The 17,805-nt window shown below is 47.8% G+C and overlaps 1 protein-coding gene across 4 annotated transcripts in view; it reads right to left on the minus strand.

The window, feature by feature from the left end:
• LOC119180191 (uncharacterized) overlaps positions 1 to 17,805 on the minus strand; it is a 218,774-nt gene that overhangs the window by 195,335 nt on the left and 5,634 nt on the right. The window contains exon 1 of one of the 4 annotated variants that reach the window (XR_012885119.1): positions 7,542 to 7,953. The exons of 2 other annotated variants lie outside the window; for them this stretch is intronic. Coding sequence is in view for 1 of the 2 variants with exons in the window: in XM_075869892.1 (XP_075726007.1) it covers positions 7,542 to 7,729 (188 nt within the window). In the remaining variant the exon portion in view is untranslated. Of the gene's footprint in view, positions 1 to 7,541; positions 7,954 to 17,805 lie in introns of those variants that run through there. One more of the 4 variants, XM_075869892.1, reaches the window with a different exon arrangement.

The raw sequence follows: 17,805 nt of genomic DNA on the forward strand, positions 1-17,805 counted from the left end.
AAAGGAAAGTGAGATTACAGAAAGACACTAGCACTGATAGCGGCGAACTGAGCGTCAGCCATTGATCAATAGACAAGCGGCGAAGTGTTTCGGCATTTATACACTTGCCATCGAATATTCAAGCGTTATCGCTAGCGAGACGTAGGTTCCAGATTAATCTTAACAAAATGATCTACTGCTGTCCCAAAGCTTCTCGAACACTGTAGGCGCGATTTAAGCCGAGAATTACTGCCAGTGAAACGGGGGAATAACAAAAGTTGAGGAGGGAATGTGGCAATATCATAAGCAGGGCACAACAAATATAGGAAGTAAAACAGAGACAGGTAAAAAAACTGGCTTTCAAGTGAACTTACTGGAGGTTTAATACACGTGCTGTTGTGCATGTGCGTGGTTCCTGCATATTGTATACAGACGACCGACGTACCTTCAGTAAGTGCAGTTGAACCTTCAGTTGTTATGATCTCGCACACTAACATATACTATCCTGAATCCATTGCCATCATTCTGAAGACCAAGTTGTATGTGTGCTTTGAAAAAACTTGTATGTTTTTTTGTCACAAATGTGTCTGCGTGCTTTGCTTTTCAATCTGAATTTGAATGAAAAAACAGCGCTAGAGCAGGACGAAGGCGAGAGGACACAAGCACGGCATTACCTTCATCTCGTTCTAGAGTAGTTTCTCTATTCAAAATCAGTATGCACCAAACAGCTCAATTTAAGGTGCTAATATTTTTCAACTTTAAATTTTGGAAGTTTGCACGGTGTCCGTGTGTTATTCTGTCCTCCATCTTCTTCCTACGGTGCGCAATGATAGTGAAACGAATGACAAACACATCCAAACCAACAATCTGTTGGTTGAAATTAAGTGCTTTTTCCTGTTTCTGTATCTCTTACAACATTTGTTGCGCTCTATGTGCAACAGTTATTGTGCATAAATTTTTCCAAATATGCTATCTGTTCTACTGCTCCTGAACCCTTTCTACTGGTTCAACAAGGAGAGTGCCACGAAAAAGAAGCACTCGAGCTGAATTTCTACATCTTGAGAGGACAGGCCGTCACAAAGGATATAGCATCGAGCACTTGAAGTACAGCACCACAAACAGGAATTGTGGGTTCTGACAAAAGGGGTGCCTTCACCAAAAAAGGCCCTTTCCACAAGTGCACTTCCCTGCATTGCATATTAGTTCCTCTAGTGCTTCAGGTGGCCCTTGTGCTGGGGCTTGTCTCTTACATCAACATAGAGCCTAGTGTACATTTTTGCCATCACAACACAAGCAAACTCCACTTGGAATCCGCGGTTTGCACTAAGTGACTAGGTGGCATTAGATACTGGATAGCAGAAAGACTAGCTGTACAATTAATAAAGGGGTCTACACATTTTGCATCATAATTACAGCAGTGCAATTAAAGATGAAAATTAATTTCCCCTAGGCTCTCTTCGAATCAACTGTTTGTTGGATTGATTTGGCTACAAAGAAAATGAGCCCCCCCCCCCCCCCTCCTCCAAAAAAAAAGCACCTTTTGTTATGACTGATATTTGAGCTCAGATTAAAAAGGACTGACATAAAAACTTTGCACTTTTTTTTTCACTTGCAAAAGGTAGCTAACGACCCCTTTATAACAGAACTAACTGCCAACTTCTGCGCGTGCACGCAGGGAGTGGCAGTGCACCAATGCTTGATGCCCCTAAAGCTGCTATGATCACTTGTGAGGGCCCCCTCTTGCCCCTATGGTGGCCTGCCACGCGTGCAAGCCCACACAGCAAGCCTGCCAAGTCTGCTTACAACAGGGGCACCGCTTAGACGTATGCCCCATGCAGAACGGTTGAGTGTGTCAACCCTGTGGTATCCCTGTTGACGGTCATCTCTATGCTCTCAAAGGCCACTTGCGTAGAGACGCCAAGGAATGCTCTCAAAGACTGAAGGCTCCTCGACCACAGCCACCTCTTCAACTTGTAGCACTAGCCTGGGAGCACAACACCCTTCGCAAACCACCCACTCCCTTATGCAGGTGGTTCAGCGAGGGAAATGAGACCTCATGCAGTTCTAATTACTGTACTTCCCTCCCTCCAGCGAAACCTGGCCAACAGCAGCAGCAACCCACCCGCCAACGGTCCCAGCACACCTGCTGACAAGCCACATCAGCCGGTGTTGATGACAAGGTGAGCTGGTCAGGAGAAATAGCTCCACCCAGAAAACCGCGCACGAACACCTTCTCACAAAAAACAAAGCTCAAGCAGGTGCTGGTGGCCGACAAGGTAGTTCAAGCAAGGGACAATACTAAATTTCCCGCCCTCATGACGCACCTTGGATTACCATTCGACTCCCCAGAACAACCTGCCCTAACCACCTCCCATAAACAGAAAACCCCTAAAATGGCGTTATCAGCTCCTACATGTCAGCAGCACAGTTACACAAAGAGATGTGAGAGATGCTGTGCCACAAGTTTGGAGAATGTGTCGACTCTTTCTAGACAGGCCAAGAGGCCCTAATTGCTTAAGCAAGCAGAAATATATGCAAAAAGAGGGCCACCCATAGCTCGCATGCCGCGACAGATCAAGCTTACCACAGACTAAGTCTGGAATCGCATGCTTCTAAAGTCTTCCCCACACCTACATCAACCCTCCCTCCAACATCAGCCTCACAAGCCGACATCTCGACACCCATGCCTTTCCGCACAACAGCCCCATTTGTTGATGAACATTTATAAGACCTGCAAGGGATCCGCCACAGCTTCTGGAGAAAGTGGAGCCTCCTCCAGCAGTACACTAACAACATTTTGCAAAGCCCGATGTCATAGCGCTTCAGGAGCCTAGAACATCCCCCATATTTCTAAAATAGTCCGGAAAAGCCAGAGCGGCCACTTTGATTGGCAAAGCGCTAACTACTGTTGGAATCCCAGACACCAACATAGACCATGTGATTGTGGAGCTAGATCTCAGGTGAAAAAAAAAAAAAAAGAGAGAAAAGAAGGAAAGTGTCATTATTGTCAATGAATATAGCCCCCCTCCCCCCCCGCCCTCCAGTAAAAAGCCACTGATTTCCATACCCTCATCTAAGGCGCCTGCAAATTAGCCCAGGGGAAGGAACTCTTACTGCTCGAAAACTAACGCTCTCAATAAATGCCGTGGGTACAACCATTCGAATGTCAAAGACAAACAGCTTGCGGATGCCAGAGAAAATTTTCAGCTTGAATTATTTACGGATCCTGCATTTCCTACCCGGATTGGCAACAGTGTGTGCTTGGCCCGATCTCGCCTTTGATCGTGGCAGTGTAAACTATAACTAGAACAACCTGCAGAAATCCTTAGGCAATGACCACTGCATTCCTGCACAAGTTACAAAGAGTGCAGTGCATAGCTCCATTGGAGAAGCACACACCACAAACTGGGACGCCTTCGTGCACAACAGTGAACATTCACTTGACAGCTTCACATGCCTCACCCTCTGTTGCGCCCAACATGAAATTTGAGAGCCTTGGACCACTATCGTAAATAGAACACCTGTACTGCCAGAAGTGTACGGCCATCTCTTACATCTGTGGGAAGTCTGAAGGAGTTTCATCCTCAAAAAATTTGGCAGATCCCACATACCTTGAATATCGATGTTATGAGAAGCATGCGGAAAGAAGATGATCGTGTTGTAATTTTTTTACTGAGCGACAGGTCATGAAATGACACTAAATATATGTTGCACGCACACATATATTGACGAAATGCAAATGTTTATATAACCAGTTCCTTGCACTTGCACAACGATGCCAACAGGAACATGAGTAATAGCGACAGCGGAAGAAATAACCAGATATGAAGCGCTGGCGCTCGCGAAGATGGTGGCCCCGCACACTGCTACATAAACCAACTCCTGCACACAGTGGTGGCGCCCAACTACGATAGATGTTAACCCAACGTGACAGCTGTTATCAAAAGAGTACATATGTAAGCTTTGTAGAATCGGATAACCAGCGCTGCAATCACTACGGACGTTTCAAACGTTAGGGTCTATTTGAAAAGCAGTTCCAAGGCCTGGCATGGCTCTGTGGTAGAATGCTTCACTGCCATGCAGAATGCTTAGGTTCTTTTCTTGCTGGGATCCTGACATTAATTATTTGCACTCGTCGGGTCAACACTGATGATATCTGATTTTTCTTACAGCTCACGCGTCAAAATGGCCCATATGTGTTGTCCTTGTTTCTGAGTACATGCTAAGTTTCAATCACCTGTGGCACATACCCGCATACCAGTGGCACATACCCACCTGAGGACATGTGCCACTGTCTGGCAGGAAGTGTTTGACGACACATGTGACGGGACTGTGACATTGTTCATGTGTTGACAAGCACGTCGAATTGGTCGCACTATCTTACCCTTCCATACTAATTTTGGTTCACGCCAAGCCTATAGTACGCAAAGAAATGCTTCGCATTTAAAACATTACAGACACCTCGAGTTAAGGACCGCAGCACTGCCCACTAAGACAGAGCACTACGCTGCAAAACTGGCACGACTAAATTGGGCCCAGTTCAATGACTCTCTTCGAGCTCAGTGGGTGCAGGCCCACCTGTGGCATATTCTGCGTGCTATGATTGACCTCACTCACATGAAAAATTAGAAAAATAAGTCAGTCATGCACCTCTTACACGCCTTTGAGGGCACTGATGATGAGCTGTTTGATCAAGTCGGTGCAAATGCTTTGGTGTTTTTTACCCGCCTCCATCAGAAGCTACGTATCATGGGCTTTTTTTTTTCAAGCCCTCTTGACCGACCAATAAATAAAGGTGGATGAAGTCTATGCAGCCAATCATTCACAGCAGCACCCACAACACAGCAGCTGGAGCAGATGGAATAACTTACTTCACAGGAATCTCAACCACACCACCTTACAAAAAATTAGCGTTTTTCAACGCTCCTCCCTGAATGGAAGTACATGGAGGTCATTATGATACTTAGGCCGAGCAAACATTTTCAGATCAAAAACCTCCGATCAATATCCCTCAATTTCTGCCTTGGTAAACTCTTTGAGTGTGCCATTTCTAGCCGCCTCCAAGATTATCTCTGTGACAATGACCCTCTCCCGCACTCAATGTATGGGTTTTGGGCATATCATTCAACGCAGGATGTACTGCTTCAATTAAAACAAGTCATTGATAACACCCCCAGCAAAGAGAAAACATTATCTTGGCTTTAAAGATTAACTCTTTCGTTACCGTGGGAAAATGTGCCACTTTTTGTAGGTTTTTGTAATTATTTTTTGTAGTAGACATTATCATTGTTACAGTGCCATGCTATATATCAATAGAAAGCTAAATAAACGTACTTTCTAATGATATTACTTTTAAAAAGAAATATTTGGGGGTAACAAGTAATAATATTCTTGAAAAACAAGATTTATTGAAAATTGCATAGAACATTTCTAATTCGGTGCTTATAACACAAAATCAGAAAAAAAGAAAAATAATCTGAAATATACAAAATGCTTTCAAATCAATGGTCTATAAAAGAAGAAAGTTTGAGCTGCCTAGGTCATAAATCATATGAGTTACAAATTTTTTTTTCTGCCTAGTGGAAACTGCCTTGTTCCATCTAGTGCCACAATTATATTTTTTTCCTCTACAAATTTTTCAAACAGAACAATGCAATGAATGTTACTAAATAAATAGATAAATGAGCTGTTGAACCATGGGCATTTTAAAAAATTGTGCTGAATAGGAACTCGGGAAAAAAATCTCAAACACGAAACATAACTCTGAACACTGCACCAAAACAGCGTAAGGTATGCCTTTACCATAAAAAAAAGTTGTAAATGTGTAATCAACAAATATAGCTTCACATTACAATGTCTAATAGTAGCCACAAGCTCTAGAACCTATCTCAAAGCTCTAAGTTGTGAAAAAATTCAATTCCTAAGGTTGGCGTGGTACTGGGCAAAACAGTTTCTGGCTGTAGTGAAGCACAAGCAAACATTGCAGGTTTTGCAGATGACATTTGTTTTATGGTCTAGTTTGTTGTCCTCATAGCACTTCTTGCATCTTCTCCGCTTCTCCAATCTATATGGCTTGTGCTGGGTGGACCTGGTTTGAGGAGGTGTGCGAACCTGTGGCCTCTCCTCAAGATCGAGAAGTTGCTGGGCGAGCTCCATTCGGAAAGCCAGCTGGTCAAAGTTTGATGGTCTTAGCAGCTCAGATGCTCCGGCATGCTGCTGGCGATGAGCTTGAAAAATGACATAGCTGTTGACACAAGCAATGTCAACTGAGTGGAAAAACAGAGTTTTCCACCATCGGACGCATTTGATGAGCACGTTATACGACGCAATCATTTGGTCGGACTTGTCGACGCCAAGCATACCAGCATTGTATTCATCAACGAGCTTTGGCTTTTGCACAGATATTTCCTGCCACTTCCCATCTTTTTTCACCCGACGCTTTGCAATCACATGGTTGTTGGCTGTATGGATGGTGCTCATCATGTTCACTACTCGCCGATCCTTCCACTGCAGGTACAAAACGCCACTTTCTCTCAACCAACGAATGTTTCCTCTTTCAGCCTTCTTCTCCCAGCTGCTGTCTTTCATCTGTTGCGGAAATCCACGGCGATCCTTCCTTGTTGTGCCGCAAGCCAGCGTACACCTTTTCAGCAAATGCAGGAACAGAGCTGTGGATGTGTAAAAATTGTCCATATAGATATGGTAGCCCTGGTCCAGATATGGCTCGCACAGCTTTGTAACGACGTCAAAAGCTAGGCCATTGGCGCTTGCTTTCTCTCGCTTGCCCGTGTACACATAAAATTGTATGGTGTAGCCTGTCTGAGGGTCAGCAAGCACCCACAACTTATAACCCCACTTCACAACTTTGTCCTTGATATATTGGCGAATTCCCGATCGTGCTTTCGACTTTACCATCCTTTCATCCACCGAAAGGCTTTTCCGTGGCTGGAAAAATTTCGCTGAATGCTCATTCATGTGCTCAAGCAGCCAAGAAATTTTATCCAACTTTCGTCCGCTTTCTTCGTCAGGGTCCGAGACATGGATCATACCCAGAAGAGCAAAAAAACGCGTTCTCGACATTATTTTGGGAGGAACGAAACCCGGAAACAAGGAGCCTCTGCTCAAGTAGAGATGTAGCCGTGGCAGCTCGACGATGCCCATATAGATCAGCAGGCCAATGAATTTCATCATCTCCGCGGCCGTCACTTCTTTCCACGAACCATCAGCCTCGGCATAGGACTGCTTCTTCAGGATTTGCGTCCACGCATATTTATTTGTGTTCACACAAATCCTATTTACTACCTCCGCTGTGAAAAACATCACAAAAACGTCGATCGCTTTTGTGAGCCGCTTTGCTTCACTGCGCAGCACCATTCCGAGGTCAAGGCCTGGTTCTCTTCTTGGGCTAAACGCCACTCTCTGCTGGGCTGATGGCAGCAGATCTCCACCATATACTGTAGAGACACTGTAAATAAGAGATATAATATTGCCAACATCCTTACGACATCTCAAGCGGCCTAAAAAAATCTGTAACCTGAGACGTGCTAAAAAACTAAACTTACCGCCGAACAGCTGACGACGATCCGGGCAGGTTTTGCGAATCTCCATCGTCAGAACTAAAATCCGACGATCCGATATTATCCTCAGAGTCACTGCTGCTAGAAACAGCAGAATAATCAATTGCAGATGCGACAGAATTGCCAGAAAGACGTCGTTCACGCGAGGGTCCGGCGGCCAGATCGTCAGCCATCTTCGTAAACAAAACAAGCGAACTGCGCACTTTGAACCGGCGATAAAAATCGCCGCCGCGCGGAAAAAAAACAAACTACACAGGAAATGGAAGATTAGTGCTTAGAAAATGCGCTGGATGGCGCAGCTAGTCCATAGGAGCGCCGGTATTTTTAAATTTTCGCGCGGCGCTTATGGGTCACCGGTGACCCAAGTTCTATAGGCGCGGTAACGAAAGTGTTAAGGGCACATTTGATAAGGATAGTCACAAGGCCCTATTGTGGACAGTGCATATGTAGTTACGTGCACACACTTCTGTCAGACTGCAGGAGCATGGTCTGTCTTGGCTCGATCCGATCACATGTTATCAGGGTTCCGAACAAGGGCACCCCGCAAGGCTCAGTGATTTCCCTGCTACTTTTTAATGCAGCTATGGTTGGCGTGGCACACGAACTCTACCGCTTCGATGGCATCCATCATGCAACGTATGCAGATGACATCCCTATCTGGGCCACGTGGGGGTTTCTTGAAGAAAAAGAACATCACCTGCAACATGCAGCCACATGCGTCGAACAATACATACAGACACGAGGCCTGGATTTTGCAACAGAAAAATTTGAGCATCTTTGAATTTATCAACACAAGCTCCCACTATCGGCTCAGGACAACCCAGGCTACCTCCTCTACATTGTCCTTGCTGGCGAACAAATCCCAGTGAAAATGACCATTCGTACATTAGCAGTGTGAATACAGTGGAACCACCATGTGAATCACATATTTCCCTCCTCTACACCGAATGATATCACGGGTAGGCACTCATTGCCACGGCATGCGCAATGACAACACCCTGAATCTCGTACACAGCCTCGTGGTCAGTAGGGTGACATACAGTTTGCCCTAGCCCACCAAAAGCAAACAAAAACAAGTAGATGAAATGCTTCACAAGGCGGCACTCAAGCTATCACCGGGTACTCCCACAAGCAAGCTCCTCGCATTGGGTCTGCACAACACCTATGCCGAAATATGTCAAGCGCAACTCACACAAACACTTGCTCCTTCGCCTCGGCTACATCGGCCAGTTTGACAGCGCATCCTGCCGCAAGCCCAACCACCTTCATGCATCTTATAAGGTCTGCCGCAATCTGGACTACACCAGGGTGGAAGTCCTAGTATGAGAGCATGCACACAAAAACGGTACGTACTATAGATAGATCACACACTCGCAGAACAAACCAGCGCTTCTGTGCAGTGCCACAACATCACCGAGGCTGAAGAAGGTGCCCTCACGCTCGCTCACGAAAGGCGCTGACAGACGCTCAAGCGGCTATTTTCAAGGGCACATGAGTCAACCCGCCCTCAATGTCATCCTGAGAGCTACAGACACTGGCAAGCATCCCAATAAACACACACTGAGAATTTGGCATCAGATTATATGACCCCGGTTCACATGAAACTGAAGGGAAACCAGGCAACAAATAGGGTAGCTCAAGGGCATGCTCCCCTCGAGGCAACCGTTCCTTGCGACTTTTTGGCCATCCTACACCACTACAGAGGACTTATTCCCTACTACACCGAACCCTAAATAAAGAGGAATCTGTCAGCTGAAGGCAAATTCAAACCGGCACCTTTCCAAATTTGCACACCCTACGTCATACGCTCCTCACTGCCCATAGTGCACAGCCAATGCCACCCTGTACTACGTCACGTGTGCCATTACACAGCAGAGCGATGGGAAGAGCTGCTGGCCAGCGAGAATCAGGAAAATCGGCTCTAATCAATCGTAGAGTGGCTGCTGCAAGTCGAGCCCTGAACCACCACAAGCCAGAAACTTCAGACTACTTTCCATAGAAAACGTCCAGTGAATAAATAAATAAGTTTTCACCACCACCTCAGAATTTCTCATAATCATGTTGTGGTTTTGGAATGTTAAACCCATAATGACGATAGTGCTGTACAACTCTTGCAATTGTGCAACATAGGATGCATGCCACATACCCCACTAGATGACGGCTGCACTAAACATTTGTTATTAAGAAATCAAGCATGAACAATTATTTCAACATTTTAGCAGGCCTCGTTGCATACTCAGCAGCACTGAGGTTTCATGTCAAACTACTTTACCCACACCAGCATGGATTCAGAACGGGCCTCTCTACTATAACTCAACTCATACACATGATTCCCAATTTGGCTAAGGCGATTGATACCAGGAAGCAGGTTCATTTAATAGCCATAGATTTTGCCAAAGCCTTTGATAAGGTGTCCCCCCATAAGCTAATTTTCAAACTTAATCCTTTAATGCCTGAACTATGCAACTGCCAAAGAAAATAAAAATTGTTGTCATTGTCCCACTTTAAATAGCAACCTTTAAATGATCCCAAAGTTGAATATTCTAAAATTTGCCTTTTGATGCGTACTTTTATGTATGTCACGAATTCTCCACATGCCATAGAAGCGAGGATCTTGCAAAGAAAAGCACACTTCAGAACCACGTAACATGTGTGTCATGTCTTGAGGCTGCACACACCAAATAAACAAAACTACTGAAGATAGATTTTGCGTCAGCCAGGTGAGAAAAAACGAAGAAGTGAACGCTCTTGCACGCGCACTCTGCCATCAGCTACAAAACAATTGGTTTTAGCATAAAATATATTACACAAGATATTATCGTGGTACAACGCGAATAAAACACAGGTACACCTTGAGGCAACGAAAGCAGCCTGTTCTCAACAGCTGAGCCACAAGATCTTCTTCTTCGATCTCGAGTGAAGCTAGAGGCCCACTACCTCGTGTCCACTAAATCCCCCATCATCATTTTCATCCACATGTAGACACGCCTCATTTGCCTCCCTCTCAAAGAGCATCGCCCCGATGCAAAGTCTGTAATGAAGTTTTTTTTTTTTTTCTCAAGAAAAGTCTCAGACAATCACTCGCTGACGTAAGGCTTCATGCGGACTACGTGAACGAGTTCAGGATGGTGCTGGCGACGCCTTGTACTATACGAACTGTCGGGAACAACTTCGTAAGTGACATCACACAGTCTTCGCGGTACTAGGTACGGTCCAAAGTATCTTCTTAAAAGCTGTTCAGAAAGTCCTCATTTCCGTACCAGTGTCCAAACCCATACTTTGTCGCCAGTTTGGTAGACGACTGTTCTGCGGTGAGCATTGTAGCGGCCTGCATCATACTCTTGCTGCTGGCTGATCCGTAAACGTGCAAGTTGCCTAGCTTCTTCCGCGCACTCGGTAAACGTGTCGGCATCCGGGACGATGTCGTCGCCTTCATGCGGTAACATTGCATCTAACATGGTACGTACTTCCCGTCCATGAACGAGGCTGAACGGTGTCATGCGGGTCGTTTCTTGCTTGGCCATGTTGTATGCAAACGTTATGTATGGCAAGATTTGATCCCAACTTTTGTGTTCAACGTCTACGTACATCGAAAGCATGTCTTCAATGGTTTTGTTTAGACGCTCTGTCAGCCCGTTCGTTTGCGGGTGGTAGGCGGTGGTCTTCTGATGCTTTGTTCCACTCAGCATCAAGACATGGTCCAAGAGAGCTGCCGTAAATGCGGTTCCTCTATCTGTGATTACGATGGTTGGTGCGCCATGCCACAGTACAACGTTCTCGATGAAAAATTTTCCCACCTCCGCTGCTGTATCTCTCTGGATAGCCTTTGTCTCGGCATAACGAGTCAGATAATCCGTCGCGACGATAACCCATCGGTTGCCGGCAGTAGAAGTAGGGAGTGGGCCCAAAATGTCCATGCCAATCTGGTGGAATGGAGTCATTGGGACCTGCACGGGTTGAAGGAGGCCAGCTGGTTTAGTTGGTGGTGACTTGTGTCGCTGGCAGTCGAGACAGGTACGAACGTGGTTCTTCACGGCTGTGGTTAGTCTTGGCTAGTAATACCTTTGCTGTACCCTGGCCTAAGTTCTTGTGTAACCCAAGTGGCCAGAAGTAACCTCATTGTGGCGTGCTTTCAGTACTTCGGAGCGCAAGGCTGCTGGGATGACGAGTAGGTAGACAGATCCCGTCGACGAAAAGTTTCTTTTGTAGAGTACTCCTCCCCGTAAACAAAACGATGACAACACTCTTGCGAAAACTCTTGGCGCCTTCCGAGATCTGCCATCCAAGTAGGTAATTAAGCCAAGCAACTCAGCGTCGTCACGTTGTTGCTGCGCAATGGTGGTCGTGTCAAGGACACCGAGAAATGACGTTTCCTCCTCATCGGGTAGGGTCGCCGACTCAATGGGTGAACGGGACAAACAGTCGGCGTCCATATGTCGCTTCCATGACTTATGTACGACTGCCATATCGAATTCCTGCAGCCTGAGACTCCAACGCCAATGTTAACCAACACAGTGAGTGGTGGTCGCTAATTACTTTGAAGGGGCGGCCATATAAGTACAGACGAAATTTTGTAAACGCCCATACCACGGCGAGACATTCCTTCTCAGTCGTGGAGTAATTAGCCTCAGCGCGTGTTAACGTTCTGCTTACGTAAGCGATTACCCTTTCTGTGCCTTCTTGCTGCTGCACAAGCAAAGCTCCCAGATCAACATTGCTAGCATCGGTGTGAAGCATCGTAGAGGCTCTCTCGTCGAAGTGGGCAAGGACTGGAGGTGTTTGTAGTCGCTGGCAAAGATCGTTAAAAGCAGCTTCCTCTTCGTTATTCCACTCAAAGGCGACGTCTTCTCTCGTGAGGCAAGTTAGCGGTGATGCTATGCGTGCGAAGTCCGCGATAAATCGTCGATAATATTGCGACGACGTGAGATTGACGAGCACACAAAGCGCCTCAAACAAATACGATTTATCGATCGCAGGAAACAGACTGCAACGACTTCTTCGTCTTTTGCCCTCGGCCAAAGACACTCGCGCTCCTTCGTTGTCCTCACCACTGGCACATACGCGCGTCATTATTCCCCCTTTAAAAAAAAAACATCGTCCCGATGTTAAACGTTTGAGAAACAAGGCGAAACCAAAACTGCACAGTTAGTCACTGAAAGTAAGGCTTCATCCGAAGCACGTGGACAATTTCTGGTGAATGTCTGCGCCGCTTTGAACACTGCACGCCGTCCGGAACAACCTCGTAGTTGACGTCACTAATGCGTCGCAGAACCTTGTAGGGTCCGAAGTATCTTCGCAACAGCTTTTCGGAAAGCCCACGCTGACGAACAGGTGTCCAGACCCATACTTTGTCGTCCACGTTGTATATGACGGGTCTGTGCCGGAGGTTGTAATACTTGGCATCGTCGTCTTGCTGTTTGGTGATTCGCAACCTGGCAAGTTGTCTGGCTTCTTCTGCTAGCTGGGTAAACTCTTGGGCGTCTGTCTGATTGCCATCATTTTCATGAGGGAGCATTGCGTCTAACGTTGTTGTAACCTAGCGTCCGTAGAGGAGACTAAAGGGTGTCTTCCGAGTGGTCTCTTGACGAGCCGTGTTGTAGGCGAACGTGACGTAGGGCAAAATGATGTCCCAGTTCTTGTGCTCTACATCTACGTACATGCTTATCGTGTCAGCCAGGGTCTTGTTGAGGCGTTCGGTGAGCCCGTTGGTCTGGGGATGATACGCCGTTGTCTTCCTGTGAGCTGTACCACTTAGTCGGAAAATGGTGTTGAAAAGCTCGGCCATGAACGCAGTACCTCTGTCGGTGATTACTATTGCGGGGGAACCGTGTCTTAAGACGATGGCTTCGATGAAAAATTGCGCCGCTTCAGCTGCCGTTGCCCGTGGCAGAGCGCCTGTCTCCGCGTATCGGGTCAGGTAATCCGTGGCGACGATTATCCACCTGTTTCCAGTGGCAGACTTTGGGAAGGGGCCCAGAAAAATCCATGCCAATTTGTGCAAACGGTGTCGCCGGCACTCGAACAGGCTGCAGCAGGCCAGCTGGTTTGATGGATGGTGGCTTGCGGCGCTGGCAATCTAGACATGCCTGCACGTAAGCTTTGACAACTTCGGCAAGTCTTGGCCAGTAATAGTTCTGCCTTATCCTCGCCAATGTTCTTGCGTAACCCAAGTGACCAGCGGTAGGTTCGTCGTGACAGGCTTGCAGTACCTCACGGCGAAGCGAAGAAGGAACGACGAGCAAGTAGCTGCTGCCGGTGGGTGAAAAGTTCCTCTTATAAAGAACGTCATTTCGCAAGCAGTACGACGGCAGCCCTCTCGCAAATAACTTCGGAACGCTATTCGCTCGCCCTTGTAGGTAATCTATAAGTGGTAGAAGCTCAGCATCGCCACGCTGCTGTTGAGAAAAGGTGGCAGTGTCCACAATTCCGAGAAAGGCCGTGTCGTCATCGTCGTTGTCCGGGGATGCCATCTCAACAGGAGACCGAGAAAGACAGTCGGCAACGGTGTGTCGTTTTCCCGACTTGTAGGCAACAGTGAAGTCAAATTCTTGGAGCCGAAGACTCCATCGTGCAAGGCGGCCAGACGGATCTTTCAAGTTGACTAACCAACAGAGAGAGTGGTGATCGCTGATAACGGTGAATGGGCGGCCGTACAAATAAGGACGAAACTTCAGGACTGCCCATACCATTGCAAGACATTCTTTTTCCGTCGTAGTGTAATTAGCTTCAGCTCGGGACAGCGTCCTGCTGGCATAGGCGATCACGTTTTCATTGTTGTCCTTCGACTGTACGAGCACTGCTCCAAGACCCACATTACTAGCGTCTGTATGAAGTATTGTCGGTGCGTCTTCATCGAAGTGGGCCAGGACGGGGGGTGTTTGCATTCGCTGACGAAGCTCGTGAAATGCCTGCTGTTGGTCTTCGCCCCATCTGAAGGGGGTATCTTCCCGTGTAAGCTGTGTCAATGGCCATGCGATGCGCGAGAAATTAGCAATAAACCGCCGGTAGTAGGCAGAGACCTAAAAAACGTCGCACTGATTTTTTGTCTGATGGTGTCGGGAAGTTTGCCACGGCGGCAATTTTATCCGGGTCGGGTCGGATCCCTTGGCTGCTCACGACGTGACCGAGGAATCGAAGTTCGTGGAAGCCGAAGTGGCACTTTTCTGGTTTTAGAGTAAGACCGGCCAAGCGTATTGCTTCAAAAACTGCTTCGAGTCTTCGTAAGTGTTCCTCGAAAGTCGCCGAAAAGACAATCACGTCATCGAGGTATACCAAGCAGGTTTGCCACTTAAGTCCCGACAGAACCGTGTCCATGAGACGCTGGAATGTTGCTGGCGCCGAACACAAACCGAAAGGAAGAACCTGAAATTCATAAAGTCCGTCGGGCGTAACAAAGGCGGTCTTCTCACGATCTCTCTCATCCACTTCAATTTGCCAGTAGCCGCTTTTTAAGTCCATAGACGAAAAGTAGCGTGCGTTTCGTAGTCTATCCAATGAATCATCAATACGCGGCAGAGGGTAGACGTCCTTCTTTGTGATCTGATTAAGCTTACGGTAGTCGACGCAGAAACGCAAGCTACCATCCTTCTTTTTGACGAGTACTACAGGTGATGCCCAAGGACTGGTAGACGGCCGAATAACACCATCTTCTAGCATCGTTTTCACTTGTTTTTGAATTACCTCACGCTCCTTTGGGGCGACTCGATAAGGATTTTGCCGGATGGGTCTGGCATCGGAATCCGTGATGATGCGGTGTTTCGTCAATGCCGTTTGACCAACTCTTGATGTGGATGAGAAGCAGCCGTGGAGCTTGTTGATCAGCGTGAGAAGGCGGTCTCGCTCAATGGGAGATAACATTGGACCAACGTCTACAGGTGTCGGTGTAGTGATAGTAGATGCTGCTGCTTCCTCCACTAAATGACAATCTTCTGTTTGCGAGAGTTCGTCAAAATAGGCAATAGCCGTGCCTTTAACTATGTGTCGGCGTTCTCTGCTGAAATTTGTCAATAGCAGTTCAGCGCATCCGTCAATAACAGTGATGACAGCCCTGGCAACAGAAATGCGGCTAGTGAATGCGAGCTCCTTGATGTGTTCAGCGACGCCAGTACCATTTCGTAATTTGTCACAGTGCACGGATACGAGAGAACAACTTCGTGGCGGCAGTATGACGTCGTCATCGGCAATACGGAAGTGAGGTGGCTGGTGTTCCTCATCTGTAGCAGTCTCCGAGCTTACAGTGAACGTTACGCTTCTGTCACAGATGTCAATCACAGCCCCGTATTCGCGCAAGAAATCCATTCCCAATATGAGCTGTTTACAGCACTCGTGGAGAATGACGAGGGTGGCGACAAAGGTGGAACCAGCAATGAAGAGTCGGGCCGTGCACTTTCCAACCGGTGTCATCAACTGACCTCCTGCAGTTGTTATATTGGGTCCCTGCCATGGCATTTTCACCTTCCTGAGTGTTTCGGCTAGCTGTAGGCTTATTATAGAAAAGTGGGAGCCAGTGTCCACAAGTGCCGTCACTTGGTGGCCGTCAATGTGAACGACGAGGTCAGCGCTGATAACGTCGGTTACGTCGGCAGTTGTCTCATTCGTCGAATTAGTCGTTGCTGTCGTCTTCTTCGGTATCGATGGCTTCGAGCTGTCACTTGTCTGCAATGGGGGCTGTTCGGAATTTCGAATATTGGCAACCCCACCCCCCGAGGTCGCTGCGTCTAGTTTCCCCGTCGCGGGCTAGGGGACCTGCCCCTGGTGACGTCGGCAAAACTGCGACGATTAGGTGAACTGGGCCGCGCAGGAGATGGAGAACGTGATCTGGGCATTACTGGATTCTGCGGCGGTGTGTTCACATGGGCGTAGTTGTACATGCGTTGATCGTCGTACGCAACGTAATCAGGGTAGCGAGGAAATCTCGAGTACTGAGCGTCGCGATAACAGCAAACTCTGTAGACGTGCCCAGCTTCGCCACAATGAAAGCATACCGGTCGACGGTCAGCGGTACGCCACAAATCGGTTTTCCGACGCTGGTAGGTAAGTGGAGACTCACTATTGGGCCACGTTGTGGGGCGACGTTGTGGGGCATGTTGGTTATACGGCATTCGTCTTGTCGGAGGAATCGGTGAGGTTGCGAAAGTGGTCGGTGCTGACAGTGGCTGTGTTTGCAGGGTTGGTGGTGGTCCAGTCATTGGGGTCTGCTGTGCTGAAGGAGCGACGACGGGGCGTCGGACTGCATCAGCATAAGTAAAATGTCGTCGCTCACCATTATAGCCGGATGAAGAGAGAGCATGGCGGACCTCATCCCGGACAACATCAGCGACAAAAGACAATGCCGGCGTCGGTTCAGTTGCTGGAATTAAACCAAGCTGCCGAAGCTCCTCCCTCAAAATCTCCCGGATGACTTCCCGCAGAGGCCTGTCGTTGTCGCAGAGGCTCGCCGCAGTCGTGACAGGGCTACTCGCTCGAACGTTGACCGGGTTCTACTGGCGGTACCGTTGCTGTAGGGCCCGTTCAATAGCTGTGGCTTCTTTCGTGAACTCAGCTACTGTTGTTGGCGGATTTCTCACAAGCCCAGCAAACAGTTGCTCCTTCACGCCTCGCATTAGATACCGGAGCTTTCTGTCTTCCGGCATCTCGGGATCCGCCCTGCCGAAAAGACGGGTCATGTCCTCGGCGAACATAGCGACGCTCTCGTTTGGTTTTTGAATTCGAGCTTCCAAGAGACGTTGCGCATTCTCCTTTCTGTCAAGACTACTGAAGGTGTCAATCAGCTGGTTGCGGAAGTCATCCCACGTAGCCATGCTTCTTTCTCTGTTAATGTACCACGTCTGGGCGTTGTCTTTCAGGTAGAAGTACACATTCGCGAGCTTGTCTTCTGGGGTGGCCCACTGGTTGTACTTCGCGCAGCGTTCGAACTGGTCCAGCCAGTCTTGTGCATCTTCATAGGTCTCACCATGAAAGCAGTCAGGAATCATGGGATTCTGAAGTGTCATATGCGATGTAGCTGCAGTGGCCATGGTGGTTGAAGGAGGCAAGCGATTGCTGGCAGTTTCTGGCAAGGGATTGAGCACATAAGCCAGGCCTCGCAGACGGCGGCTGGAACGGTGGACTGGTGTGTCGACGGGTGGTAGTGATTCCGGGCTTGAATGTCGGGTCCGCGAAGGGGTGCCAAGCATGAAGACGTACCCCGCACCTCCACCAGTGTGACGACGTGAGATTGACGAGCACACAAAGCGCCTCAAACAAATAC

This window comes from Rhipicephalus microplus, chromosome 7 (assembly GCF_043290135.1).
Source record: "Rhipicephalus microplus isolate Deutch F79 chromosome 7, USDA_Rmic, whole genome shotgun sequence".
Taxonomy (NCBI): Eukaryota; Metazoa; Arthropoda; class Arachnida; order Ixodida; family Ixodidae; genus Rhipicephalus; species Rhipicephalus microplus.